At 36.8% G+C, this 24723-nt stretch overlaps 1 protein-coding gene across 1 annotated transcript; it reads right to left on the bottom strand.

The window, feature by feature from the left end:
• Window positions 1–7819: 7819 nt before the first annotated feature.
• Window positions 7820–24213, bottom strand: TYRP1 (tyrosinase related protein 1). Its single transcript, XM_049895866.1, has 7 exons — window positions 23829–24213; window positions 22015–22337; window positions 19296–19500; window positions 15564–15731; window positions 13916–14095; window positions 9307–9453; window positions 7820–8025 (listed from the first exon to the last, which is right to left on the bottom strand). Exons 1-7 carry the CDS (start codon window positions 24211–24213, stop codon window positions 7820–7822), a joined length of 1614 nt encoding a protein of 537 aa, XP_049751823.1.
• Between the last annotated feature and the right edge of the window lie 510 nt (window positions 24214–24723).

Genomic DNA, 24723 nt, shown 5'->3' with positions numbered 1-24723 from the left:
CTATTTTGCCTCCTTGTTTCTAAGTAATATTTAAAGTTCTACTTTCTATGTATTAAAGAAAAATTAGTTATCTTTTTATGGCCAACAGTGGATAATGAGGAATCAGCTTTTGTCATAGTCCTGCCTCACCAACACATCACACGTTGTTCCTGACACCATTTTCCAGTTTAGTTATATCACATTTTTTTGTTGTTAAATTAATATTTATTGTTTTCACCATTTAGACAACAATTTTTTTGTCTACAGCTTCCCGCATAGAATACTACAGTTACATTTTTTTTGACACAAATCACTGTTTCCCTAGAATTAATAGTTATCTCATTTTTTTCATTTGCTTAGTGTTTAATATATTTGCATGACTGGAAGAGATCTGTATTTGTGCCCATGCCAAAGAAAGGTGATCCAATAGAATATGGAAATCATCAAACAATATCATTAATATCACATGCAAGTAACATTTTGCTGAATATAATTAAAAAATAGTTGCATTGATACATTGACAAGAAACTGCCAGAAATTCAGGCTGGATTCAGAAGAGGACATGGAACTGAAGGATATCATTGCTGATGTCAGGTGGATCTTGGCTGAAAGCAGGGAATACCAGAAAGATGTTTACCTGTGTTTTATTGACTATGCAAAGGCATATAACTCTGTGGGTCATAACAAATTATGGATAACATTGTCAAGAATGGGAATTCCAGAACACTTCATTGTGCTTATGGGGAACCTATACATAGATCAAGAGGCAGTTGTTCAAACAGAATGAGGAGATACTGCATGGTTTAACATCAGGAAAAGTGTGCGTCAGGGTTGTACCTTTTCATCATACTTACTCAGTTTGTATGCTGAGAAAATCATCTCAAAAGCTGGACTATATAAAAAAGAATGTGGCATCAGGATTGGGTGAAGACTCATTAACAACCTGTGTGATCATTAAGGTTGTATCCCAACTTGTCTGGGCCACGATTCTCAGTGGTTTGGCAGTTATGATGTAGTTTGACTGTCGTATAATGATGTGATCACCTCCATGATGAGATTTGGTATAATGTGATCACCTCCATGATGGGATCTGCTGTGGATAGCCAACCAGTTGAAAGGGAGTTTCCTTAGGGGTATGGGCTCTATCCAATAGAGGTGGACATTCTGCAAGGCTTAGGGACTTTTGCTGAAACTAGATCCTGCCGCTGGTTCCTCTTCATTTGACCTCTGGTTGTTGGGACTTGAGCCAGCAGCTTACCTGCCATCTTGCCTTCTGATCTTGGGATTCATTGGACTTTGCAGCCTGTGAGACAGAGCCCTGCTGTCTGACTTGCCAGTCTAGTGTTCATCAATCCCTATGGCTACGTGAATCAGGAGAAGCCTCTAGCCTGACCCATGGACTTGGAATATTTCAGCTTCTATAACTATGTGAGCCATTTACTTAATATAAATCCTCTCTGTGTATATTTATACTCTTTACTGGCGTTGCTTCTCTAGAGAACCCCGCATAAGACAACCTGCAATATGCAGATGATACTTCCTTGCTTATTGGAAGTGGAGAGGACTTGAAGCACTTACTGATGAAGATCAAAGACTACATCCTTCAATACGGATTACACCTGAACATAAAGGAAACAAAAATCCTCACAACTAGACAGACCAATAAGCAACATCATGATAAATGGAGAAAATATTGAAGTTGTCAAGGAATTCATTTTACTTGGATCCACAATCAATGCCCATGGAAGCAGCAGTCAAGAAAGCAAATGAAGTATTGCATTGGGCAAATCTGCTGAAAAAGACCTCTTTAAATTGTTAAAAACCAAAGATGTCACATTGAGGACTAAGGTGCCTGACCCAAGCCATGGTATTTTCAGTTGCCTCATACACATGCAAAAGCTGGGCAATGAGTAAGGAAGACAGAAGAACTGATGGATCTGAATTATGGTGTTGACAAAGAATATTGAATATACTATGGATTGCTAGAAGAAAGAACAAATTTGTCTTGGAAGAAGTACAGCCAGAATGCTCCTTAGAAGCAAGAATGGCAAGACTTCCTTTGGACATGTTACCAGGAGAGACCAGTCCCTGAAGAAGGACATCATACTTGGTAAAGTAGAGGGTCAGCAAAAATGAGGAAGACCCCCAATGAGATGGATCGACACAGGGGCTGCAACAACAGGTTGAAACACAGCAACAATTGTGAGGGTAGCTCAGGATCAAGCAGTGTTCTGTTCAGTTGTACATAGGGTCAATATGAGCCAGGACCAACCCAACACCACCTAACGACAATCACAATTTTGATAGACCTAAAAATGTCCTCTCAACACAACTATTTTACTGTTTCTTCCATATAGAGATTTGCGTTTTGTGTCTTTCTGTTCTCTTCATTCTGGTGGTGTAGTGGTTAAGTGCTACAGCTGCTAACCAAAAGGTCAGCAGTTCAAATCTGCCAGGAGCTCCTTGGAAACTCTATGGGGCAATTCTACTCTCCCCTATAGGGTTGCTATGAGATGGAATTCGACTCAACGGCAGCGGGTTTGGTTTTTTTTGTCTTTGATTTTCCAGGTAATTGATAATGATATTTTTGTGGAGTGGCAGATATTATTTAGGCTAGTTCAAGGTTGGCTGTCTCTTCTCTATAAAGGTTAAATTTAGAACTTTTACATAGAAATCACTCAGGATACCAGTTAGGTCCTAAAATAAAGATGTACATTACTGGTGTAGCCAGGTATACGAGAAAGACTATTAATTTACAATGGGGTGTATACTTTGCAGAATATGTATCCTTTTCTCTTTTCTGATTTTAAGAACCGGACAAAATATTAGATTTATTTAAGCATGGGATAGTGGAAAATGAAAAGTGTAACATTTTCATAGTTATTCAACCAGGCCATTGGAATTATTGAGTTGTTTTTCTTGATTAAAAAGTACACTTTTCCAGAAATGGAAATATCTGAATTGTCAGAGTACTGCCCTCTGGATAATCAAGTTTGACAAAGTCTGATTGCTTAATCCCCCTCCCACCCTGAGATCATAATCATTATCCTTTCATTTCCATTAGCTATGGCATAGTTCTTCCTCTTTTTAAACCATTATTATTTTTTCAATGAACATTTATACATAATTTATTATGTGCAAGATATTCTACTAGGAATGAGCAAAGAGGAAGATATAATGACTTAGTCCTGTATTCCAAAAACTTAAAAATTTATTGAGAAAGTACATGATACAATTAATGCTTATTTTATTCAGACTAAATTTACTCTTAGTGCCTTATCTATACAATTACATGTTTCCAATTTTTTTTTTTCATTTTTTTAGGCTTAACTTGTTTCTGGAAAGCTTTTCTAATAGTCATTCCTTCCTAAATGATTAATTCTATAGTCTCAGTCAAAAACATTTCTTTCTCTAGGACCTTATCTGTCTTACCTATTCTACTTTTTAATAACTAACTGTATTGGGTTTCGTTTTTCTTTGGTTCTATGTATATTTCTGACTAGGAAAGAAAGTACACCTATTCATTTGTCCCCTTGGTAAGCACTGACCGTCCTTGCACTAGAATTGATGCAATAATCTGGAGTAGATGAGTCATAACCCCTGTGTTCATGGGACAGCTACCTCTTCTGTAAAGGTTGTGTTTCTGTGCTGTTTACATCTTTGCCTTGTCTGATAATCTATCCATTCTCCAGCATGCCCTCTTACCAAATCAAGTGTGCTCTAAGGGAATAAAAAGTCAGTGTGTTAGCAGGAATTTGACTAAGATGTTTCTCTTTAACAGCTTTCCATTAATAATAATAACTCACAGGATACTAAAAAAATAAGTGCTTTGGAAGCCACTTCACTTTCTCTGGAAATTGTTAGGCTTGAATTCTATTCTTAGTTAGCTGCTCACTAGTTGTGTTGCCTTGAACAAGTCTGTTCATATTAGTTTTTGCTGGTCTCGCCCATTTGATATTAAGCTCCATGATGCCAAACCTGTTACCAGACCCATTGCCGTTGAGTTGATTCCTTGATGCCCAGGATGCTATTAAACTCAGGTTCTAAGCTGCAGCACTATTGACATTTTGGCCTGGGTAATTATTTTTGTGGGGACTGACTTGTGCACAGTAGAGTACACCCACTCCTCACTTATTGACATGGTTAGATTCCAAAGACTAATTATGTGAAAACTGGCTTTATAAAAAAATGGAGAATGACCACATCAGATAACAAAATGGAGGATGACTACATCATTACATAACTGCCGAACCACTGATAATAGTGGCTCAGTCAAGTTGACACATAACCTTAACCATCACAGCCATCCTTATACCCAACCCACACCTTGGCATTTGTTACTGCTGGACATACATCATTAATGTGCAAAATAGTCAAATAGTAGATTTTTTACTACAGTCATAAATATGAAATGTCAGGTAACGAGATAGTTGATAAGTGAGGAGTAGGTATACTTAGCAGCATCTTTGGCCTTTACCCACTAGATGCCACTAGCATCCCACCCTCAGTTGTGACAACCAAAAGTGCTTCTAGACATTTCCAAATGTCCCCTGGGGGGCAAAATTATCCCCTAGTTGAGAATTGTTGCCTTAGCTGATATGTTCGGTGCTTAGAATATAGTAGGTGTTCAATAAATATTGACCATGTTAACAAAATTATTATTTAATTGAATGTAAGGATTGAAAGAGATAGTAAAATTCAAGGATGACTGCCACATTTCTCCCTTGGACTAGTAATTTTATCACTTAAACCCCTGAGATGAGAGGAAATGATGAAGAGGACACATTTGAATTTGTCAATATTCTCCTTAAACTGTGACGTTAAAGCTGAGTAAATGCTCCAGATGTGACTCGACCACCACAGATCTTTTGTTTCTGAGTTAATGAGGCATTTTCCTTCTTTCCCATTTATTTTTATAGACTTGTCCCCTTTATCAGTTACATTGCACTGTTGAATCATATTGAACTTAAAATCCACTAGAATCTCCAAGTAATTTTGTAGAGAATCCTGCTTATTCCTGTCTTCCTCTACCCGGTAAAATTTGAAATTGTGCTTTCGAAGTACCATATTTTGCCTTTTTTTTCCTTATTAAATTTTATCTCTTTCATGTCAAGCCCTGCTCTTGATTTGTGAATCTATTCTTTTAAATCTTATTTTTTTCTTTTTTATAGTAGCTGTTTGACCAATTTGATCTTCCATTGGTTGATTAGTTGGTCGATAAAAATTTGAACCAGATTATGGCAAAGGAAAGAATGCATAATGTTTTGAATATCCATGTACTGAGCTCAGAATGAATGTCTTATAACAAACCCATAGAACATTTATTTTAATAGCCAAAAATTCATTTTCTTCTGCACCCAAGTGTAAAGATTGCATGGAGTTGTTGGGGCCACTGACTCTGAAATCTGCTTTTGGGAATGAAGATAGGATATAACTTTAGATGGCCACAAAAATAATAGGATTACATAGGAAGGTTCACTTAAGCATTTTTACTCACTCTCTTTAGCCTGTAAAGTTTAACTCAATTTGTGGCATTGGCATGCAATGGGTACTTATGCAGCAAAAAGAATGGGTTAAAAGTGGTATGGAATTTACTTTTCCACTGAGTGCATTATACCTCATATACTATGTTTTATAAGAGAACTGGAGGGCTAACAACAGTGCAAAAATGTCCGAGATTGCACATGAATGTTATTTGCAATAAATAGTATAGCTTATTATAGGAATAGTAATGGTCACCTGATTAAGATCATACAGAGCTGTACAATAAGTACAAAGACAACCAAAGACCTTCAATGCAGGAAAAATAAAGCAACAACTCCAGGGAGAAATTATTAAATCTATATTTATGGGTGTAGTTCTCTTTAAAAAAAAAAAATTTAGAATGTTTAGTTTTTTTTCCTTTCAAACTATTACATATAAACTATTCTAACCATTCCAAACCACTTCTCGCTAATGTTACCTACAAATACCACCACCAACAATATCTTTGTAAGGTACAAGCTTATTTATTACTCCCCCCAGTCCTTCCTTGCTATGGTCTAAAATCCAGATTTCTTAGAACTGCGTGTAGGACACATGTTGGTTTTATTCACAATCTTTCTTACTATTCTCTCTGAAACTATGATCTAGCCCCACTGATCTATTTTATATTTTGGAATGTTCCATCCTCTTCCTAGCTTCTGTGCCTTTGCTCATGCTGTCCCTTTTACATATCCTGCCTTTCTCAAACTCTTATACTTTGTAAATCCATTGGCATTCTTGAGGCCCAAGTCAAACGTGACCTTCTCAATTTTACTATCCTTGACTCTCTCCTTCCCAAGCCCCCTTGCCTTGAACTATGTCTGACATTTAGTATGTGCTTAATAAATATTTATGAAGTGAGTAATTAGCAAATCTCCAAAAAAGTATGCAATGGGGAACTTACTTTCATTGACATTCTAGACAAAGAAATCTTACATTACACAATAATGTCTCTAAACAGTTTTGAGTGTATAATATTTTAACAAATCAAAATGCATTCCAAGAGAACCAAGTGGGCAATACTAGTTGAAGGTTAAAAGAAAATCCTGTTACGTGTGTGCTTACTCACTAACATATTTTGTCTGTTTATCTTGTCTATAGGACCTTAAGTTTGCCTAACATGGAATCTCAGTAAAAAAATCAGTGTACACGATTTCAAAGTTGTTTCTGTTTCTTGAGTTCTGTTTATTGTATATATCAGGTTAGCAATTTTCTTTAGTATGTGGTTATTATTGTTGTTACTTTTAAATCAATTTTACTTAAAATGTGTGTTCACTTATAACGAGGCTATAGAGTTCTTCATTGAGACTATTGTTTCAGTAACACAAGACCAAGATGAGAAAAACTAATTTTAGATGATGGTGGGATAAGAAGAGCGGGAGGGGGAAGAATAGGATTCTTGCAGAATAGGATAGGGGACTAATGATACAATGTTTTAAGTAATTTTAATTGTAAAAATACATAAAGCCTGGTAAATTATAAGAGAGTGCTATGTGTATTAAACAAAATGAATTGAATGTTATTTGTGGAACTATGAGGTGTGGTCTCCACTTAACAAGGCTTCTTTGTGGACCTCCAGGATATTAGAAGTGGAATTGGGGGTGGGGTAAAATGGATGAATGGGCGGCTCCTTTTTCAGTGAATTGGGAAGCAAGAGAACACACAGTGGTAAACATAGGTAGTACGAACTGCCTCTTAAACAAAGTGAGATTTTTACCTATTCTGACGAAGATTTTGATCTTGTTGTAACCTTGACTCTTAGAATACGTGACATATGTTGATACCCAAAAGACTATTTTGAAAAAGTTACTAATCCGCATCCCATTTCCAACTCCAAATAATTTGTTTTAACTAATTTTACATCTGTTGGCCAATATCAATGAACGTATATACATTTCAACATCGTAGAAATGTCTACTCATGTATTTTAAACAGGGATTTTCTATCAATCGTTATTTTCCTTTGCACATAAACTCAAACAAAGCACAGCAGTATATTTAAATCATCATATAGCCAACCCTTGAAGCATGCCAATGATCTTTACATTAGCTGCTTAAATACCATGGAGTTGGTGCAAACCACCATTTAAAATGGAGCTGAAAAATGCAACCCATTGGAAAGCTTGTTAATGATTCTTCCTAAGCTTGGAAAGTAACTTCTGGAATTTTAACCCTAAGGCATATAAGGCATATAAGGAAGAAAGTAACAGAGTAAAGACAAATAACACTTAGTGATTCAATCTATTATTTTCAACCAGGTGGTTTTGTGATATGAATGAGTTTCTGTAGAAAGTTTTAAGAGAATTGGTCACTTGTCTTCAGACCACAGATTGATTAGGATTCTGAATTTTTTCATAATCATCAGTATAGTGTTGATAGTGATCAGAGAGGAGAGGCTGATTTGCTTCATCCATGTGGCTTCTGGCACGAATCAGACAAGACGCACCAGCAAAAATGACCGCAACCACTACTAGAGCAGCAACTACTCCTATGGTAACAATCTCCGAAATACTAAAATCCCGACCTATTTGAAAAAGAAAATGAGAGTAAAAGTGAACAATAAAATAGTTGCTGTTCCACCAAGAATCGGAAACCACAAATTTAAGCATAGCTACAGAAGTTCTCACATTTATTTTTTATCAGAACACATTGCCTATTACAGCACCTCTCAAAGGCACTTCCTAATTTCTTTTAATGAATGAACCCTATTGGAATTTATATTATCATTTCCATTCAAAATGTGAGGAAGGTCACCTGTCCACAAGGTCACTTGGTTAATAGGCTGTAGAGCGGGTTTTGGAGCCCAGGTCTGTCAGGATCCAAAACCTTTGCCCTTCCACTATGCCCTAGTGAGAAAGAGGCTTGAAATTAAACAAGAAAGTTTTGAATTTCAAAATCCCAAGAAAGATGGCTCAGAGTCTCTCAATCTCCCCTATTTAGGTTAAGTAGTTGGAGGTGTCATTGTACCGTAAAAAAATCTTGTCATATTTCATGGGCCTAAGTTCAGAACTCATTCTCTTCCCTTACTAGAAAGGTGACCTTTGACAACCTCTCTAAGCCTCGGGTGGACTCCTGGTGTCACAGTGATTAAGAGCTCGAGTACTAACCAAAAGTTCAGCAATTTGGATCCACCAGCTGCTCCTTGGAAACCCTATGGAGCAGTTCTACTTGTCCTATAGGGCTGCTATGAGTTGGAATAGACTCGACGGCAATGGGTAAGTCTTGGATGGAACCCTGGTTGTGCAGTGGTTAAGAGTTTGGCTGCTAATCAAAAAGTTGGTAGATTGACTCCACCAGCTGCTCCTTGGAAACCCTATGGGACAGTTCTACTCTGTCCTATAGGGTCACCATTAGTCAGAATCGACTCAATGGCAATGGTTTGATTTTTTAGTTTTAAGCCTCAGTTACCTTATTAGTAAAATGAAGATTATAATATTTACCTCACAGGGTTGTACAGATTAAGTAAGATAGTATGCTATATAATTAGCGCAACACCAGGTCAGGGCTCTCAACAAATATTAAATGCCTTTCTTTAACCCTAGATAAAAATCAAAATGAAAACTTCTAAGTCCAAATGGAAAATGTAACCCTCAGCAATACTGTGATTAAAACCAGTTGCTGTCCATTTGACTCCAACTCACGGCGACCCTGTGTGTGTCAGAGTAGAACTGTGCTCCGTAGAGCTTTCAATGGCTGAATTGTTTGCCCCACCTAGGGACCCCTGATGTTGCGATTAACTTTACTTTAAAAGTAACAAATTTGATTCTGGAAATTTCCACAATGGAAATAAATTTTAAATACTCACTAGGCCATTGTACTTCATAAGCATATCCCAGGTTGTCTGGAGCAGTAACAAACATCTCTGTGCTGGTGACTGGTGGCCAGAATGGCACCATATTATATTGTCTATTATGTCCAATAGGGGCATTTTCCAGTGGAAATGAGGATATATCTAAAATATGCCAAAGACAACTTATTAATAGACAATGTAAAATTAATATTAATGTCATTATTATATTCTGGAGTCGTCTAAGAGTATTCAAGGAGAACATGAAAAATGTTCTTTCATACTTTACACTGAGTAAAGACACAAAAAAGTTTCACCAGAACAGGGAATTACATGAAAGAGAGTTCAAATGATTTAAGTACAGCACCAGCATATCACCCGGTAGAATAAGAAAGTTTAAAAGCAGGGAAGTTTTACTATTTTATCATCTGTGATGATCATCAGTTGTTTTATTTTTAAATTAGAGACACTAGTTTGAATAAAACTCATTACACTTATTTTTCAAAGCTAAAGAAAAGATGAACCTGAAGTTTGTTATAGCCTTGTCTGTAATTTAAATTAGAGAGACAGTGTATCCAAGGAGGTTTGTCTTTGATGCTGAATATTTCTGTTTATTTTTTTAATTTCTTTGTTAACTTTTATAGTGAACAAATCAATATTAACTTTATTTTCAGAGTTTTACTATACTAGCAAAAACAAAAAAAAAAAAAAGTAAAAATTTTAATCATTGCCCTGGAATCCCATTGGCTTCCTGGTACCTTTTTCTTTTTTCTATTTTAATAAAAGCTACAGGGATTTGTATTATTAGTGAATTTCTATCTTCAGGGAAGAAAAGAGTGATAGGTTCTTTGTTGCAAATACCTTTTTTTCTCATTCTGTATTTATGTTCACATAATTAAATACCAAATGGGATGTCACAAATCAGAGTTGGAAGTGGGCTTGGGTGGAGCAGTAATGAGAATAAGTGGGAAGACTAGCGAGGTACTAGGTTTTGTTTGCAAAAGGTACATTGCATAGACAGTCTCTGTCCTTCTCTAAAGCAAGGAAAGGTGCTTTAGCAGGTACAGTAAAAACTGTGAGAGCTGGAACTTGAGGGAACAGCCTTATTTCTCTAGGTCTTAGAACTTTGATGCCTTTGACAGAAAGTAATCTTACCACTTTTCTTTCTCTCTCTTTTAGTGGAAAATATTTGAGTTTCCCTTCCCTTACAGCTTTCGGTTTTACACAGATTCCAGCTTTCCCAGGTTTTACCAGTTTGAGGAACAACTGATAGTGAAATGGCAGGTAGTGTTTATATCTTTGTGACTTTTAAGTTTATCGTGTATTAAAACAAATTCAGTATTTACTTTTTGAAATCCATTGAATGCCTACTAGTGCCAGGCACTGGTCCAGGCACCGAGGTCATAACATTGAACAAAATAGACAAAATTTCTACCCTCCAGGAACTCACATTCTGATATATTATTAGGAATTATTTATTAAAACTAAACATTAGATAAGGCTTATCATTTAGATATATATTTTTTTAACTTCCCATTTCACCTTCCTACTGAATCCTGACTTGAAAAGCTTTGACTCCGTTCAGCTTCAGTTATGTGATAGTGGAAGTTATGTGCATAAAAATAAGTGGAGGAATAATAGTAAAAATAACAATTGGTATTGTCAAGTCACTTCCCTCCATAAGACCCTTCGGTGCCCCGTCTCACTTAGTGTTAAATTCAGGGTCCATTAGAATCCACCCCGATATCCATCGGACCTGATCTCCCACCCTTCTCTCCCTATTTCCCACTCTGCTCGAGTCACAACGGGCTTTTTTCTGTTCTTTTTTCCTGGGACGGTCTTCCTCCACATACCCACATAGGACTTTCTATTGCCTTAATGTATTTGTCTACAAAGATTATCCACCATTTGAGGTACTATGTATTATTTACATATGTTTGTTGTCAGTCCTAAAGTGGCAAAGTTCCAGGAGGGAGGACATTTTCCTTGGTTTTGTATCTCACTATATTCTAGTGCCTAGAATACTGCCTAGGAAATAGTAGATGCTCAAATAACATTTGTTGAAATGTTGTGTATGTGTGTGTATTTGCATGTGTGTGTGTATGTGTGTGATTGCTTCATTCCTTATAGGATATAATAAGTAGAATACTGCTCAGTCTGGAAAATGTATAACTGCTCCTTTTGAAAACAGTACTGAACTTCTGTAACTTTCACGACTCAGCTGAAAAACAACCGAAGTTGAATTAAATGTGTACATAGATCTAAAACTTTAGTGAATTGAAATTAACATTATATTATTTAAAGTTTAGGTGTTCTATATTGTATTATCTCTTTTGTGTAAGGAGAGGATTCTGTAAGGAACATTAGAATGTGAACGACTGTAATCTTCACCTGTAAAATGTGGTACTTGCTCTTTTCTGACCCTAACAATTCAATATTCCTGTGATTTCTGAAGATTCTCAAATCTATAAGAACTTTTGCCACATTTTGAAAAATAACTCCATCCTCCACCCAAAAAGACTTTGCTTTATGAATAGCTTTAGAAATTCTTCTAATCTTCTTATGTTTCTTTCTCCCTAACATAGTTATTCTACCATATTGTTTCCCAAAGGGTAGTTGCTGCCCAGTGGAATATTTAAGAAGGTGGCTCATGATTTGCGTTTAGTTTCCATGCAATTTGTATGTGTTTACCTTGGCTTGTCTTATAATTTTGTGGCTACATTTTATCAGCAATAGGCTTCTGGTTAGTTCTCTATTTCTGTGGTACTTTTCTTTTCCTCACTACTACCCAGATGACTAAGAGACTTTATGCGAATTACTTCTAGGACAAACAAAGGGAGCCAAGCAAAAATAACTGAGGATCAAAGATATTTTTTCTGGTTCATCAATGAATTTTAGATTAAAATTTGGAGAACTTTTGTAAATTGCTATTAATATGACATAATCGGAGCCCTGGTAGCGTAGTGGTTAAGAGCTCGGCTGCTAACCAAAAGGTCGGCAGTTAAAATCCACCAGCCACTCCTTGGAAACCCTATGGGGCAGTCTTCTGGGTCACTATGAGCCGGAACCAACTTGATGGGCCCTAACAACAACAACAACATGACATAATTATGTTTTTAATGAAGCTGTGTAAAAGCAAAGGAATATGTGTTTTCACAGTTGAAAGAGAACTCCACCTCAGAGACTTGCCAGATTTGTTTCCTCTAAAAAACATACTAACATCCATGGAATTGCTAATGGCTAAATGACTACATTTTGTATGCTGCTGCCTACTTCCCAGAAGTGTATGTTTACCAAAAGTTGTTTGTTCCTAAACCTATTTATCCCAGTTGTGCTTGTTATTATAACAAAATAAAATTTGGTTAAACATACATAAAATGACAGTTATGATTTTAAAAGAGAGGAAGATTTTATTTCTATAATAATAAGTAGGTTGAATGACTTAGAAATATGTGTTAAGAAGGAATAGCTGAAATATTGCAATAGAATTAGGAGTGGACAATGTGACTGTATATGGTTAGGGACATGTTATAAAAATCTAGAATAATACTGCACTCAGATTACCATTAATTACTTGTTTCATTTAAAAATATGACACTGTAAATTCTTCATTATGGTTGTATAACTGTAAGTACATACACATAAAAAATGAAGTGGAACTCCCATCAGTCAACTCATGTCCAGAGAATGGTTCTTGGCTTTGTACTAAAAGATTGATAAGTGAATGCATATTTATGTGTAAGTTACTTCTTTCTTAAATGATTTTCTGATGGAGCAAACTATTTTGACCAACCTATCAATTAATGGTCTTAATTAATGGTCTTAATTAGGTTGGATTAGGGGCTTCCATTGTACACACACACACACTCATGCGTGCACACGCACACACACACAACAGGGAAATAAGAAACTGACCAAATGGCTGGCTGACTGAATAGATAGAAAATCTCCAATATTTGTTCACGTGCCTGATGAAGTATAGGCCCAGAAGCCAACATTTAGAATACTTTCCCAATAGGAACAATTTATGCTGTTTTAACCAATAGAAACATTTTCATTGTTTGAAAAGTATAAACTGCTTAGCTGAGTAGGAGCAAAGAGAAAGAGGCCTCGCAGATAATATTTTAAAGAACGCACTTAAAATGAACTCAACTGAGATTCTGACGGTATGATACACAAACCACCTTTAACTCTTCAAGTTCAACAAAACTGCTGTTTGTGAGAGGCCACAAAGCTCTATGGACTACGAATATGATGTTTCAGTCTTTGGGGTATCAAAGACAAGCTCTGCAAGGGTTCCCATTCAATTTTAAAAGCAACAAGAATTTTGGAAGACACAGGGAAGAAAACTTGGGGAAACAGTAGTCATCTTTTCACAGGCAAAATGAGAAGGGATTACCTGCTTAGTCCTAGTGAATGATGAAAAATGTTATCTCATAACTATTCTGAGATATTTCTTACCTGCATTTTCAAAGTGTTTTTGAATATTTTGAAAATGGTGAGAAATTATAGCATTTTATTTTGAAGTGTACTTTATGTGTGTCAAGTGCTTAGGCGTCAGTGAGTACTATGCTACCTGAACAATCTCTTTTGCTGAGCCTGCAAAAAACATATGAAAGTGGCTCACCAGCATTGTATCTCCTCAGCCATTCATCAAAGACTGCATCCGTGAAAGTATGCAGGAGGACAAAAATAGGATCATTTGGAGATAAATGGGTTTGTCCCCCTGTTCCATTCAGAAAGAGATGAGCCAAATTGTGAAGGCTTCGAACGGCAGGATCATACTTTCCTGTGGGATCACTATAACCTAGATATAAAAGTAAGGATAAGAATAGTAACCAACCAAAACCAAACCCAGTGCTGTCGAGTCGATTCCGACTCATAGCGACCCTATACGACAGAGTAGAACTGCCCCGTGGAGTTTCCAAGTAGTGCCTGGCGGATTTGAACTGCTGACCCTTTGGTTAGCAGCCGTAGCACTTAACCACTACACCACCAGGGTTTCCAAGAATAGTAAAGACTATTCCAAATATTTTACTTTTAAAGTCAACAACAGTGATTATATTGCGAAACAATTTTTTTTCTTTGCAATGCTTCTCAGGCCACTTCATGCCTTAATATACAGTAATAGTATTGCTTCTCTGTTCCTATGGTTGGTGACATTTGCTTGCTATACCGCAAGCTAGGTTATTTTTAAGCTAGTGGCATGACATTCTAAATGTATCTTTTAGGTCAAAAATAATGACCTACAAAGGAAATCAGTCAAAATATATAGAATACTCTATTTTGACAAGGCAGACATTGGTCTACATTGAAATAAAGATAGTGGAAAACTCCAGCCTCTAGTTAAAATTGCTGACCCAATTGGGGGGGCGCCACTCTGATTGTCCTGGAACTTAAAATTGCCAGGTGTTACTTTAGCCTCCTACTTTACTCCTTTGAAATGACTGTCAGCATGTTTATTTTTAGAAAATTACCTAATGGTGTGGGGAAGTTACAATTTCTCAGAACTTTCCCACCACCTCTGTATTAGTTTTAACCATCTGGAAAGCTTAATGTCAAAACAGTTACGGGACTTTGATAATTATCATACACACACTCACATATATACAATCGCTTTGTCCAGCATCTATGTTTTTTAGGTGAACATTAGAAAACTGGCAAAATACTTGATGGTTTACGTTAAATGTTCGATTATAAAAATTATCACTGTTTTTCTTTCAGTGGAACAGTGCATATTGAATATCTTGGGAAAGTCATTTCACCTCTTTGGACCCTCAGTTTCCTCAGCTTTAAAATACTTTGTATTAGATAAGGAAAATCAAATAAAATCTTAGTAGATGCTAATTTGAATTTTTATAGATATTTAAAAAGTTACAAAATGATACAGACCTAAATAAAACATATGCCCAAACCAGGCTTCTGTAGATGACAACTGTTTAGAAAAAAATAACTCATAAGCTCTCAAAGTCTTGAACGTTATTTGCCGATACTAGAATTTGGTACAGTTACTCATGTTGGCCAATTAGCTAGATAGAAAATTGGGTTTAAATAGTGTTTAGGTTTATGAAAAATAATTTCCAAGGCCTCTTCTATGATAATTAAAAGAGTTTCATGGTCTGATACTTCTCTTTAAGAAAGTTCTTTTTTGAGGAGAGAATTGTGACCGAATCTTCATAGGTAACCCCAGTGACATAAACTCATGGGACTGATGTCATTCAAAAGCCTTTCAAAGAAAACTGAATCAATTCAGAACACCAACATTGTTTACTTGCCTTCCACTGTGTTTCGGAAGCTATTTGTAGAATTGGAGTAAAAAGGAGGTGTGTCAAATAAACCGACTTCCAAGCACTGAGTGACATCCTGTGGTTCAGGAAGACGTTGCACCATTGGTCTAGCCACGTTTCCGGCTGGATTTCTCCTAATGGGCCCACCTTCAGTGCCTGGGAAAAAGATGGGTATATGGACACTTACAGAACGATTCTTATCACTGCTCTTTAAAACTACTTTTGCACAACATGAACACTGAAAGAGTTTTCCTTGGCAAAAGAGAAGATTAAAAAATGCAAATTTAGTGATATCAAAGTGAAAAAAAAATCTAAGATAAGTTCTGTGTGGACTAGATATGTGATACATAAAATCATCTAAAGGAAAAAAGGATCACACTACCAGAGGTAGCTCCTGGTGTCTGTTAAATCAACATACGCTTCTTTCATGGAAAATTTAATTTTGCCAAAATAACCTCAGACATCTAAATTCTACACTGAGGCTCCCACATCCAAAATGCATTTAAGCACTGGGATATTGTTTCCCAATTGCTTCAAAAGTATTCCGTAGAAATGTTCTTATCTGGTAATGTCCTCAGTAACAAAGTGTTATAGTAACACCCAGAAGTTCAATACCAAAGAGCTTAAGCATTAGAATTCTACAGCACAGCATAAACTTTGAAGGAGGGGAAAGTTGCCTCCAATTATTTTGAAACGAGGCAAGAATATACATATAAATAAATTTGTACCCCAATTCTGTCTGTGTCAAGCCTTCAGAGGAATGAGAGGAAAAACCTTTAAAATTTTTTTTGCAAAGTGGTGCATATTTTTGATCAACGTATATTTAAAAATTATTGTGGGAGATAATTATTTGTAGGCAGTAAGACAATCAGGCAGACAAAGAACTGTGATACAACTGATGATACGACAGGTGCCTTAAGGAGAAATAGCAAGGAGACACACACACACAGAGAGAGACGGAGAGAGAGACAGAAAGTCCCCTCTAGTTGGGTAGCTACGGGGCTTCATGAAGAAGAGAGATTTGCAAAAAGCCCCAAAGGATTAAAGAGAGTTTCCATAAGTGAAATGCGAGAAACTTTAATTTTAAAAGTCAAACATTTTAGGCAAAGGTGATAAAGGATGATTAGCTTTCATGAAAGTTCCTATTTTGTATGCGTTATGAGTAACATCATGATTAGTGCATAACGAACTAGCTCAATGAATTTTATTTTTATTATATGTAAATAAAACTTCTGCCTATCTTGAGTCTGGGAAGGACATGTGCTTTTTTTCCGTGTACACGATCATCAGAAATGTTCAGAGACCACTGAAAATATCAATTCCAGTGATGTGTTAGGGATGACCGTTCACGAAGAACAAAGAAAAAGTATTGCCAAGGTGGGTTTCGAAAGCATCACATCTTGAATTATCCTCAGGGAGTTTCAAAGTAAAGAATTTGATAGTGAAGAAACTAGTTAAGCTAGTTTAACTTTAACCCAGTGATTTCCAAATAATATACTTGCATCTTGAGAACTTCTGCCACTACACCTATTAACATCCTATTGGTTTGAGTTTTGGAGAACTTCCAAGTAGGAAATGCTGCCCTGAATGAATGGTTCTGAGTGTCTGAAGGAGAAAATGGGTTTGTGAAATACTGTGAGGAAAGAACTTGGCAATGTTTTTCATAGGAGGAATCAAATATGATGTTATAATAGCTGGAAGAATGTTAGGTGTCAATAATTCCCTTTTTAATACAGTGAGTTTGGTGTATTAATGGAATACATATTTGGAAGGTACTATGCAACAAGAGGAGTCCTGGTGGAGAAGCGGTTAAGCCTTTGGCTGCTATTGAAAAGGTCTGCAGTTTGCATCCACTAGTCGCTCCTTGGAAACTCTGTGGGGTAGTTCTGCTTTGCCCTATAGGGTCACTATGGGTCGCAATTGACCCGACAGCAATGGGGTTTTTGTTTTTTTGTGCAACAAACATATAAAGACATAGGTTTGGAAAGTCTAATTAAGGTTTAAATTAAGTGTGTTCACGTATAAGTCTTCTGTAAAAGATGATAAATGAAACCACAGGAATGGATAAGACCATCCAAAAAGAAAAATAGAGGAAAGAATTGCTATATGGATTAAATAAGAATATTAAAAGCATATTGCACCTTTTCAGAGATGGTCAATAAAATGATAGTTCCTTTCTTTTTTCCCTTACCTAATCAATACTGCTGAGTATTTATTGAACTGAGGAAAGAGATCATTTTGAAATTTGTTTAACCAAAAATGTATAATCTTTAATTGGTATGAAATGAAGTGGTTTGTTATATTAGTTGACAAGAAAAATGGTGATGAAAAAAAAATCTCCTCCCCTTTCTTCTTTCCTCCTATGATATAATTTTATATATCCATTTAAATTGTGCTTGGAACCCTGGTGGCGCAGTGGTTAAGTGCTTGGCTGTTAACCAAAAATGTCGGCAGTTTGAATTAACCATCCACTCCTTGGAAACGTCATGGGTAATTCTACTTTGATCTATAGGTCGCTGGGAGTTGGAATTGACTTGACAGCAGTGGGTTTGGTTTTTGGTTTACATTTTGGTATCCAATGATTAAAATGCTTGGAAAATGTCTAGAAAACTCCCTGGACAAAATATAATAGGATAGTCAGAAACAGAAAAAAGTTATGGTATTTAAAGATATCTTGACCCTCAATTTCATTTGTCGGCCACAAGGTGGGACCACTTATTCAGCATGCCAAACATACAGAAATTTATTCTAATATTTACACTTCTCCAGGGGAGATTTCATACACTGTCACTACTCTTATACTTAGGTAAATAATCTTCTGATGAAGGGAAGTCTACTGAATCCCTTCTGATGTGTTTAGAATGTTATTTTTAAGTTAAAAATATTTTAATATTTGATGCATAAAATATTCTGCATATATGCAGAATAAAGGTAACATGAATAAATTACATTAATAATAAAATAATTTCCCATAATTCTACGGAAGACCAAAAGTTCAAAATAGTCAAGACATGTCCAAGGAAGAAAAATAAGATGGGGTAGAAGGATTCTAGTAATTAAAACCTTGTGTCACTAGCACAGGGACAGATAACATGACCTAAAGAAAACAACAGGAAACCTAGGAACAGACCCACCTGGCTGAGGTGGCATTGCAATCACTGGAGGAAGGATGCCAGGACAACTGACTAGGCATTGGCTCTTATTCTCACTGACATTTGAGGAACTGGAAGGCAGCTAGGTGGTAGACGTCTTCTGTGCAGTGTCTTCATTTTCTTAAAAGCAGTCTTAGTATCACCTTTTGGTTTTTACCCCTCTGACTAAATAAGCATAATGTTTCTTTTTTTAGTCCTAACTCTGTGCGTATTTCAGATTGTCTACAGAAAACTTTTCTGTGAAATTCCAACATGAGACACATGACTACTAAGCAGTGCTGAGTATACTAAGAGGATTAATTTTTATAACTAGACATTTCCAAAATAAAGAAGTTGACAATGCACTGACCAAATTATTTAAGAAAAGCAATGTACAAATGTATGGGCACTCTGACTCCTGGGAGTACCTTACAGATTGCATTGACTATCCTAAGTGCTCAATGATTTTCCATCGTAAAAGTAGATGGTAGTCTGAAGTCTCTACTAGAATAAAGGAATTTCCGGGCAGCACATTTAATCTTTTTATCTAAGAAGGAATTCTTACTTCTATATTTCATTTGGAACTTACTGTTACAAAGGGTTCCCAGGGTATCATAATCTTCCAGGGATTCACAGACTATTCTCCATTGAGAAAAGACAGAGTTCGGACTTATAAGAGTGGAATCAAAGTTGCTTCTCGATCCCATCAAGTCATCGGTGCAGATATCACAGACATTCTTTCCAGTTGCAAAATTCCAGTAAGGAAGGGAGAAAGAAGGATCCTGCAACATTTCCTAGATCACAGAAACTCTGTTTAGTAGCGTTCTTAGTATCCTCTCTCTCTGTTTAAAAATTCTCCCTCTTTGCTTGGTTTACATTCCTGATCTCTCTTTCTTTTAGCTGTCTTCAGCCACTTAGCAATCAGTAAGTGTATCAGTGGTGTCTGAGGGGCCTGGAGAAGTTAGATACCTATTTAACAAAGCTTCTAATTTACTATAAGGAACCCTTTAGGCACTAGAGGGAAGGAAACTCAGCTCATTATATAGAAGTTTCTGCAAATGATTTTTTGGGGAAAAAGTCTTCCTCTTTCTTTAATTAGGCAGTCAATTCCATTTCTATTGTTTTTACCAAAAATTATTAATAATAACTCCAAGCCTTGACATTTCCACCTTTTTCTGATTTTACTATCTCTTTTTTTTTTTTAATTCAAGTGTCACTAACTCTTAGTCTGGGAGCCAGATCCAGCCTTGATATATGTTTTGTGGACAGTGATTTTTCTGTTTAGATTCTGGTTTGGCCACAGACCACACAGGCTCTTTTACACTTAGGTGATCTGCCTGGGGACTAAAGGTGTTTTACTTTGAGGCCCCTGTTTCAGAGTCTAAACTTAGAAGACTCAATGGTCTTCCTGAAACTCATACCAACGGGAAATTCTAAACAAAACACAGTATTTCTTTGTGCTGCGCTTTGTTCTTTGGACCAGAGGCAGGCCTAGTTTTTACCATTTAGAGCTGAGCTCCCATTTTTTAAAAAAAATACTGGGGCTCAAAATCACATATTTATTTTATTGGGATATTTAGAACATATATTTACTTGTTAGTCCTCATTTCTTTGGGCCTTTGGGGAGTTCTATTTAGATGGTTGGATTTCAGTGTAGGGATCACCATTGTTTTATCTCACCTCTCGAGTTCTAGATCATCTCTGCTTTTTTTAAATTTAAGCTCCTTTCTGGGAAGCATTTCCTTGTCCTCAGGGTGTTTGGAGGGCCAAAAACTTTCAAAGGCATTCCCAGTTATTGATCTCCAGGGCTTTCGAGTCCTCATTTAGAATCCATCATTCTGGTTCACAAAAATTAGTGACAGCTTCCAAGGGATCGTTAAGGGTCCATTTGTGGTCCAGCAACTGACAATCAGGAGCCGAAGTGTAGTCATGTGGCATTTCAACTGTGTGTTACATTTAAGTAGTAATTTGTATGATCCCTTGTGCTGTTGTGTTTTTAAAATGTAAGTCATAGAGGCTGAAGTTTACACAGGCAAAATCAAAGCTTTTAGATACTTTCCGCCTACCCTTTCATTTTGGTGTGCCCATGGGAAGATGAATTGGAGGCATCAAGAGCTGGAGCCAATTACGAATGACAGATTTATCTACTCCTAATCTACTAAATGTCTGAATTGTAATCAGAGCCATAAAATATAAAGTTCAGAGTATTTATTCACTCTCCAATTATATATGGATAGACTACTTTCATGAGAATATTTTATTCCATATTTTAATGGGTTAATTTCTCACCACCCAACTATTCATTTTTTAAATAATGTTGAGCAGAAGCACTCTGGAAATCGATATATGAATCTAAACGCCATTTCTGCCTTCAGACATTTTTAGGTTAGTGTTAAATTTTAACTTGGGGGGAAGGGGAGGATTGATTACTGTTTTCACACAGAAAACAGCTTTAATTTGTAGATTTTCTAGTGAGATCTAATAATTTAAATTTTTATTTTAAAATTACAGTACTTTCCTCAAGAAACATAGCAATGGATAAAAAAGACAACGATAAGCTATTTACATGAGCAGGTACTTTGATGTGCTTTGAGCTTATCTGCTTACAAACTAAGCAGGAAATAAATATGCTTGAGTTGAAGTTCACTTTATGTCAAATAAGACCAATACCTTTTAATTAGAAACAATGTCTGACTGAGGTAAAATTTTTAATTTTTTTTTCTTTAAGCCGCACAATGGTAGAGGGCATGGGGGAGAAAAAATAGAGTTGGATAAAATATGACAAACCAAATTGGGAAAAAAAAAACAAAAAAACTTTTTTCAGCACTAAAACCCTGTACCGTATTGGGAAGAGCCATCAACTGGAATGATAAGATATACACTTGGGACTGGAGAGCCTGAGAAGTATACACACACTCCTTCACCCAGACCAGGAGAAGGTATCTATTTATATCTGGGACTGAAGAAAGATGTGTTAATTGAGATTCTTTTCATTCAGACTTTATGAGTGTCATTTTTCAATTACAGAGCTGTGGAATATTTTTAAAGCTTTAATTCACACCTAGAAATACCTCAGTTGGCCTCCTCATCATTGATGTGACTTCCTTCTCACTTCTACAAAACATGATCAATTAATTAAATAAGTAATTGGTACAGGAAGAAAGTTTAAGTGAATGTCAAAGGCAGAAACTTGAAATTGCTTTCTCATCACATGTCCTTACCATTCAGAACAAGAGTGAATTAAAATGGCTTACAAACAAGGGCCCTGGTCTATAAAGGATCTGAACATCAAAATGTTCCATGCTTACCTGCATGTCCTTCTCCAGCTGCAGTAGATGGTACCTGTGCCATGTGAGAAAAGCTGGTCCTTCATGAGAGAAATCTACTTCACCAAAGCTCTCCTGCCCTTTCCCAAGGAAAGTCTTTTTGACGGAGTAATAGTGTGTCCAAACAAAGTAGTTGTAGATGGAAATGTTCTCAAATTGTGGTGTGTTGCCATCTGGCCCCAGTATTTCTTCTGATCTCCTGGTGGCAATGACAAACTGGGGATGAGTTGTGCGCTTTGCCATATCCAGGGCTCGGACAAAACGGTTCTTTTCTTCTACACTTAAGTCCAAAAGATTTCTCCTGACTTTAGGGATAGAAAATTCAGTTATGAAAACATCTGCCTTGTGGGGGTGGGTAGAGAATGGGTACAATCATCTTGTAAAACAACATATCTCATTTACCCATTAAAGAACATTTGTACAGATATTCGCATCTGTTTTAAATTCTTTTCTATTTCTTATAATACCCCGACTAAAACCCCTACTTCAAGTATCTGTCTCTCTCTCTCTCTCACTTTCTCCACCTCTTTCCCTACTTCCCTCCAACTTACTCTGGAATTTCTATTCGCTTTCTTTAATCTTATATATGGATTTTATAATTCTATGATCGTATTATATTTATATCTACTCACTATTGGCATTTCACTTGGAATTTTCTACACTTTTTAATATAATAAATCTTGCAAAAGAACAAAGTTGGTGGTATATCATAGTTGGTAAGACCAGAGACTTGTTCTATGATGCTGGAAGTATATTTCAAAGCCTGTTTTTCATCTATAAAGCATGGATAATAATAGCTGCTTTACAGAGTTGTTATAAGGATTAAAGAGCACACAAACATAAGAAGCAATTAGATCAGGGTCTGGCTCATAATAAACAATAAATGTTCTGTTAAACCTTTGGTCCAATGTCTACCCATTGCCGTTGAGTTGATTCTGACTCGTAGTGACCCTATAGCACAGAGTAGAACTGCCCCATAAGTTTTCCAAGGAGCAGCTGGTGGATTCGAACTGCTTAGCAGCCACCAGTGCTCCTTGGTCCAGTGTCTAGCACATAGAAAACAATCAAGTATTGTTCACTGTTATTATTTAGTGCTTTGTTATAGAGTGCTATTTAGGTCGCAGAACAGAATCATTCCTGAATTTGATCATCTCAGTGGGAAATTTCTCTGTGAGTCAGCAAGGGTAGTAGAAGCAGCTTAAGTGTAAAAGAGCTAGACAAACCCCAGTGTAAATTCTAGGTTTATTAATTGTCATCTGTGTGAATTTGGTAGTGCAAATGGTTAACATGCTCGGCTGCTAACAAAAAGGTTGGGGATTTGATTCCACCCAGAGGACCCTCGGAAGAAAGGCCTGGTGATCTACTTCTGAAAAAATCAGTCATTGAAAACCCTATGGAGCACAGTTCTACTCTGATACACATGGGGTCACCATGGGTCAGAATTGACTTGACAGCATCTGCTTAACAACTGGTTATGACAATTAAAATAACTACCTTGAGGAGTTATTGCAAGGACTGGTCAGGAAAACCTACCATCCTTTCCAGCATATGGTGGTTGCTCAATGAATGTTTGTGAAAGTAAATATTATTGGTTAGAATGTCTGAGCACCATCTTCAACCCTTTAGACTTCGGTTAAGTTTCTTAACCAGTCTAAGCCTCAGTTTCCTCCACTGTGCAAAAGAGAGGCTTGAGTTATATGATCTCCCCATGTTACTCCAGACCAAATGATTTACCATTCTATGAAGGGCCTTCAACCTCATGCAGGGCTGTGTACCTGGTTCACGTCTTCACTTACCTATGAGAACCCTTCGGTCACAAGCAGTGCCTCTCCACCCAGGACGGCATGTCCCACAGTTGTGTCCTGAGAAATTGCCATTGCAGTGGCATGTTCTATTGAAGAACCGTGTGGGCCAGCCCTCCCGGTCATCTGTGCCATCGTGCGGGTACTGCGGACTGTGGGGTCGGGAGTCTGCAGTCACCACCTCACACCTGCCCCTGCCGGTTGACGAGCCACAGCGGTCTGTCCCAGGCCCAGACACAGGAGACAGGTCTGGGCAACACATGCCACTTCTCAAAGCGTCAGCAGTGACACACTGTCTTGGGAACTGAGCACAGACCTGCTGAAGAAGCAGCAGGGGAAAGAAGACATAACCCAGAGAGAGAGGTTTACAAGGTTTCATTGTGCTTCAAGCCAGAGTGCAAGACGAAGTTCTAGTTAGCAGCCCTCTGTGTAGAGGAGACTGTGGCACATAGATTCAGCTGCAAAAAGGAGAAAGCAAAAACACAATTAGGCAGTCTTTTTTGTTGTTGTTGTTCTCTTATAAATGGCATAAGTCTTTCCCAACCCACTTTCAGAATGCTTTCCATACTTGTGAAATGACATTTCCAACAAAGGATTAATAAAAATAGTAATTTACCTTTAAAAATGTGACGTGTATAATACCTACATAATTAAATCCCCTATCCTAGACTTCATTTTAATTTATATATAGAAATACTTATCCTGAACGTCATTTATCAAAAGCATTCATTAGCAGGTCACCACCAGTAATCACATCTAACCATGGAGCTGAAGAATTGGGAGCATATTTCCAGCAAGTGAATTTCTGTGATGTAAAGCCCCCCATCCTTAGGGAGTTTTGGTGGGAGTCCGCCTACTCCCCATAGAGCTAGTCTCTAGTACCTTCAAC

This window comes from Elephas maximus, chromosome 9 (assembly GCF_024166365.1).
Source record: "Elephas maximus indicus isolate mEleMax1 chromosome 9, mEleMax1 primary haplotype, whole genome shotgun sequence".
Lineage (NCBI taxonomy): Eukaryota > Metazoa > Chordata > Mammalia > Proboscidea > Elephantidae > Elephas > Elephas maximus.
Note: the sequence above shows the minus strand (reverse complement) of the source record. Positions and strands in the feature narration are given on the sequence as shown.